This window comes from Limulus polyphemus, unplaced genomic scaffold, assembly GCF_000517525.1.
Source record: "Limulus polyphemus unplaced genomic scaffold, Limulus_polyphemus-2.1.2 Scaffold2516, whole genome shotgun sequence".
In the NCBI taxonomy this organism is placed as follows: domain Eukaryota; kingdom Metazoa; phylum Arthropoda; class Merostomata; order Xiphosura; family Limulidae; genus Limulus; species Limulus polyphemus.
In genome coordinates, this window is record NW_013668126.1 from 58,913 (window position 1) to 65,879 (window position 6,967).

Sequence of the window (6,967 nt, forward strand, 5' to 3'; positions counted from 1 at the left end):
TGTAGCATTTCGCCACAATTTAATTCTTCATATTATTAGCCGACACTGGGTCACTGATGACGAGTGGAATTCTCGAAAACTAGTCTGGCTCACAGACACACCCCCAATGAAAGAATAGACCATTCTAAGCTTTTACTTGTTGTTAAACAAATGTTTAAACGACTCTATTCATATATACTGAAATGAGTTACACAAGACTCCCAAACCCCATAACAGATCAGGGGTTTAAAGGTAAAGAAACTAAACAATAACTACGTTAGGTGAAAAAGATTTTTAAAAGCTAAGGAGCATGCAAGTTGAACATTTTAAACATTTTTAAAAGAGATGTTACTGACCAGAAACACAAACTGTTAGTCCAGCTTGTTATCAATCCAAAGAGAAAATATGTTATATTATATTCATACATATCTCAGTTTGTTGGAGCAAATACCCAACACAAAAAATAAATTAGTACTAACTTTCTTGAACCTTTCACATTTGATAGTTTATACCAGATCTTGTAGAACCAGTAATTTCTCAAATGTTCAATAACCATAGATAGTCCCTGTTAATTATAAATGAGGCTACTATTAACACTAATAAATCTATAAAAGAAAACACAACATATTTCACCTTTACAGGCATTGGTCTCCAGACCTACAGCAGGTCTCCATGGTTGGTCATTATAGAAGTCCTCACATTGTTCACAGTTTCGTCCTTTTGTATTATGAGTGCATTCACATTTTCCAAAGACCTATTATTAACAGAAAAGCCTATAATAATGATAGAAGATACAAAATACTGTATCATATTTGTTTGTATGTTTAGTGCCATATTCACAAACATATGTATAAAGTCTTATACATTATAATACTTAAAATAAGAATTTTTTGTTTTTTAAATCAATATAGTTAAAGTTCCAAGCTAAAATTGCAAACCATACTCAGTAATTTGAAAACTAAAAAACAATATTCATTTAAAGCATTTGTTTTGGTTTGATTAATAACTGACACTCACAAATATATAGCCAATAACTGTCTGATATTTTCAGTTTAAACAACAAAAGTTAACAAAGCATTAGAAATTTTCTTAATTTTTCCCATTTCAGATTCAAAATCTGAGGCATATAAAAAACAGCATTTCAGAGAAAGCTGAAGAACATGAAAAAAACAATCTGCAGTTTATATGATATTTACCACAAATTTTAAGTGTAACAGTTTCTTTGCTGAAATTATTCAGTATTAGAACATAATAAGTTGAACTTTTGCCAAGTGTCATAATTTATGGCAAATGTCACATTGATGAACAAAGAAAATTTAATACTATCATCACAGTAAAGATCAATGAGCTTTCTGTATTTCTAGAATAAAATCAGCAGCATGACAAAGTCAACTCCTTTGTGAAATATATGATTCTATTAATCATAACTATGTGTGAGCTCTGAACTACAGAGCACCATTTTAAAGTTCACTATGAAAAAGCGTTTTTTTCTTAAAATACTGTAACCCGATATATAGTTACCATATCAGGTCTTGATATTTGTTCCCCTTCTTCTATGCATCTACTAGCATGGCCATAACATGAACAACTCCCTCTGACAACCATATCATAAATAGCATAGTAGTATTTTTCTTTGATCTCTTCTCGGGAGTCCAACAGGTTATCACCAAGGGTATGAAGCTTTGTGAAGTTGATTCTCAGATTGGTCATCTTAAGCAAGTTTTGTACTTCAGGACTGTAAGGATCATCAACTGGAATGTGGGGTGGAAGAACTCTGAAAATTACCTACAATGGAAAAGATAAAATAAAATCTATATCTAATCAAAAACATTTATTTATAATAATTCTGATCTTTCTCACTTTCCCAACTTTCAGTAGCGAGTGATTTCTATGACAGAGTTACATGTATCTAATAGTACTCAAACAAAGAAATACCTCTCCTCCTGTGGATGGCTCTACACGAGAGTAGTATGAATCACATATAACATCAGTAATTCTCTGTCTTGGTTGCGTTGGAATGCCAGGAAAAGATTCATGACAGTCGTATGCAAAATACTGGTACACCTGTCAGCAAAATGATAAAAGAAAGTTATACAAAATAGTGTCATACATAGATTGCAAACACTGAGGTAGTTATGTTACCAGATCAGCTTACCAGGTAGTAAGCTATATGCCTATACAACCACTTAGTGTATAGGCATATAGGTCACAAGATATAGGTCACAGTCGTATGCAAAATACTGGTACACCTGTCAGCAAAATGATAAAAGAAAGTTATACAAAATAGTGTCATATATAGATTGCAAACACTGAGGTAGTTATGTTACCAGATCAGCTTACCAGGTAGTAAGCTATATGCCTATACAACCACTTAGTGTATAGGCATATAGGTCACAAGATATTTCGGTCAAACACTATTTAATAACTTCTGACTGAAAGTGGATAACTAAACAGAACAGAACTAAAAGGCAACATAAATTGTTTAAGCCAACTATGTAAAAGTTAGATGTCTATACATTTTCATAATTTAATGGACTCTCATCAAATACTCACTGATAACACTTAACTGATTTGGATGTTTGTTTTGTGGCTGCAGTTTAGTTTGTTTTTCTCTCTCTCCAGAAAATTACATATATGTATATAAACACACAAACTAAAATTTAAAAAAATCAAGGCTTCATATTATCTCACCTCCCATGATTGTCCAAAATCATGTGACCTTTCAATAAGCATAGCTGCTGGTCTAAAAGTTTTAAAAGTGATAATAACATGAGTAAAATGGAATTCTGCCTCCAGATCCAGCTGAAGTGTAACATTTTGTACTCCATTTTCAGCTTGCCACCATTCAGTCCATTTTCTCCCTATTCTATAGGAGATATAACAGTTTCGTTACTGTATTAGAATTACACATTGTATTCTAATTAATATATTTGTCTTTCATACAGGAAAACTATCACCTTATATTCATTTTCTCAAATAATGAACATGGTTGTGTATCTTACTACTTCTTAACTCAACACAAAAACAAATTTTCTCATCTTTCCCTAGAGTTGGAACCAAACCATGGATACTTACTGTCAATCTCTCTTCGATGGATCTAAGGTAACTATGCACAAGCAAATTTTGTTTTGTGGTGTGACCAAAGAATTAAACCCTTTATTTGACATTTAAAATTGAATATGTAAACATTTTTATTCGTGCTTAAACCATAAAATGATACACTTTTACTTTGTATGAGATTTCTTAACATAAGACTATGCTACTGGACCTAGGGGTTTACACGTTCAGGCTGTCAGAGCTAATGTGGTGAGGGAACAACAGGAATAACCCAGTGATGATGATAGCAAAAAGGAGGAAATCAAGTTAAATTAACAAGTTTTCTCAACATTTACAACCTTGCATCCAATAACAAAGCCATTTTCTTAGTATCAAATGAAGTTTAGACTCTAATTAAGAAAATAAAAACATTTAACCAATCAATATGTTACCCCAAATTTCTGTCACTATTTAACACCCAGTATAAAAAAAAGCATTTTATCTGTTAATGTATAAAGGTTAGAAACTGATATGTAAATTTACTAAATTTACCTTTACAATCTAACATCTGATAAGAGTGTCATTTCATTCTTTATAACAGACTTTGTATAAATTACAAATTATAAGCCCAAGACCTAAAAATAATAAGCTTTTGCCCCTTTTCTTATCTAAAAGAAATATTGTGGACAGATTTCTATATATTATTATACTCAGGTAAAAAACATAAAATCTGCTAGTTCTGTCTTCATTCTTAAATTATTGACAGAACCCTTGATATAAGATCAAAGTTGCACACACAGAAAATATAACAAGATAAGTTAAACTGAAACTGAGTTTTTTGTGGAGCCATGAAATTCACAAATACTATTTTTGAAAGTCAAACATAACATTGACAATATCAAACACTGTAGAGCTGTACTAAACTAAACAAATGAGTTCTCTCCAGTTGCAGAATTGCCAACCTCACAATTTTGATGTTACTTGCATACAGACAAGTACCGGCCTTTTTTTAATGACCTATTTTGACTAACATGATAAAAAAACACTTTTTTGGTATTTACAAGTTTACAGACAGTATTGAAATGTGACTTTTTTTTTTTACCAAAAGTACATCAACTTAGGGATAGTTGGCAACCCTGCTCAGTGGTAATTTTCAGAGCATATAATGCTAAAATTTGGGGTTTTATCCCTTTAGCATACACAGTGCAGATAGCCCATTTTACATATTTGCATTAAAGCAAATTAAACAAATAAAAAAGAGCTTATTAATTTTGTGGCATACTGAGTAAACAAAAACTCTTCTTTTTGGTTGCCCTCTGTTAGGGCATAGAAAAAAGGACTATTATTTTCTCTCTTTGTTTTTAAATTCTTTCACCTGTTTTAAACTTGTCTTCTCTGTTCAATCTTTTATAATCGCAGTAGCTAAAATTATTACAATGTTCCTTAACACTAACAATAGTTAGTGGCAGAGCTGTAGCTAAGGTAGGGCAGGAGGGGCAGTTGCGCATGGCACAGCCTGAACACTAAGCCCGCTATGGTTCTGGTTAGTGGATTAATTCTTTAGCTCAGTTGGTTAAGCACTTAAATTTGGCATGTGTGTGTGTTTTTCTTATAGCAAAGCCACATTGGGCTATCTGCTGTGTCCTCCAAGAAGAATCGTACACCTGATTTTAGTGTTGTAAATCTATAGACTTACCGCTGTCCCACCAGCAGACCATCTCAAGAGAGAACCAAAAACTACAACTCTTTCTTTGACTTTATTATTAACTCTTCATTTTTTAAGTAATTCATTTTTATCTCAATTTCAAGATAAGATATTGTATGATTTATATAAATAAATAAATAAAAATTAAAGTAAAATACACTACAACATAGAAGCCAAATTATATTAATCTTATAAAATAGATGCCAATTAGGAAATAGGATATTACCTAGAAACAATATTCTCTATTCCATGATATAATTGTGGTTCATTTTTCCTAGAAGGTCTAGAATCACAGTAAAAACACTTTTTTCTTTCCTTTAGGTGACTAACTATACAATAACGTTCTACATGGTTTAACCCACAGGTTGAGGAAGCCTTTATTTTGTCTGCTCTTCCAATCAGCAGGTTTCCTGTGGCTGGGTAACAGCTTGACTCATCACATGCATGTGGACCCTGAGAATAAACTTTTAAATAGAAAACAATTATTATTCTTATGTACACATGAATATAGTGAAATTGCATCAAACCACTATTTAGTTATTAAAAAACAATTTCCACCAATCACATTACAATTTAAAGATTTCAAGTAATGAATCCTTTTCCAAAACTACAACAAATTTTTTCAATAAATAATGTATGCAGAAAGAAGAAGAAAAAGAAGAAAAAAAGAGGTGGGCAACAAATTTTTGGTTTCACAATATCCTCCTGAACGCTCAATTCAGACATCACATATCTAAACAACCAACATGGGAAATTTGGTTTGGTTAGATTTTCACAACTTAAAGCTATTATATGTAACATTAATACTCTTTGCAGCCTACGTTATTAGGTAATAGTTTCATGATTATTATTCCAAATTCGTAAAAAATGTTGACTTTAGTGTAATACGTAGAAATTTCTTTACATTGGAAAATGGCTGCTAAGATGTATAATATGAGAAATACCAAGTCTTATGAATGTGTCACTCTAATTTTGGTTTCGTGTCTTAAATATCAAAATATTTCTCTTTGTTAAAAGTATCACTCAATTTACAAACCAATCGTTGCCATTATCACGTATCTCTAGGATCACCTAAGTCTAGTTGTTACTATTTTTAATAACAATGATAAAATTAATGCCTAATTATTAGTTTGATTTTGGAGGTAATCGTATAAACCTCTTATCAAAACAACGATTGACTTATTATATTTCTGTAGTGCACATTGTTGTATAAAAGACATTTTATTACAAGAAATAAACGACCTTAAAACACCAAGATTTGTTATTTGTTTTCCATTGCACACTCAAAGTTTAGCTTTACAGCTTCTTCAGGAGCGTTCCACTAAAACACAAACCATAACTAACAGTACAAAAGCTTTTTGGTGTTATAAGGTCGTTTATTTCTTGTATTACAACGATTATGTGCCAATAGCTTCAATGATTACATTATAAGAAGAAATAATTAAATACTATTTAACAAAACATTATTTGTTTTCAATTATTTTTTTAATAGTTTTGTAATAGAAATATTTGGTATTTAATATGTTTATAAATTTGGCCGATAGATGTCACAGTGTTTAGCACATACTACAATGCGAGTGTTGCATTTTGTAACAGAAATATACGCTCTCCGGCCAGGAATAACTGCTAGTTCGTGCGGAAGGCAATTGGGCCAGCTGCCTTTTCTGGAATTCTCCGACAATTCTACAACAATATATTCATATTTGACATTCAATAACGTTCACCATCCATGAGAAAATGGGTTTTATTGAAATTTTCGTTTAAAAATGATCTATCACCACAGCATTACATCACAAAATAGATTTTATTGAAGTATTTCTTTGTAGACGCAGTTATCAATGAAAGCGCTTTTCCTTTCTGTTGCAACACTCGTGAGATTTTCATTACAGAAAAACAAAAAAAAAATTTAAGTTTGTTTTGTGATTGTTTTATATTTGAAACGTACTCCTTTTTGTTTGTAGTTTTTATTGATTAAATCTGAAACATAATTTTTGTGGAAATTTTAATTATTTTATTTATTGCTCTGCTATAAATATATTGCCTAGTTATAAAAATATTACCCAGTTATGATCGGTGCGGTAGTTTCCGAGATCCGAGTTTTGGACGTATACATCGCATGCTCAATTATAATGAGATAGCCTAACACTTTCGTTACATACACACACACACATATATATATATACTGTTGCGTCAGCGAGGTCACATGACTAGTGTCACGCCACATTTCTAGAAGTATCCTGTACCCTG

The 6,967-nt window shown here is 31.5% G+C and overlaps 1 protein-coding gene across 1 annotated transcript in view; it reads right to left on the reverse strand.

The window, feature by feature from the left end:
- Positions 1-6,967, reverse strand: part of LOC106467176 (laminin subunit beta-1-like) — a 103,200-nt gene that overhangs the window by 56,886 nt on the left and 39,347 nt on the right. Inside the window, exons 3-7 of the mRNA XM_013927497.2 lie at positions 4,947-5,184; positions 2,671-2,845; positions 1,915-2,043; positions 1,501-1,764; positions 613-733 (exon numbers count right to left, since the gene is read on the reverse strand). Coding sequence (XP_013782951.1) covers positions 613-733; positions 1,501-1,764; positions 1,915-2,043; positions 2,671-2,845; positions 4,947-5,184 — 927 coding nt within the window. The remainder of the gene's footprint in view (positions 1-612; positions 734-1,500; positions 1,765-1,914; positions 2,044-2,670; positions 2,846-4,946; positions 5,185-6,967) is intronic.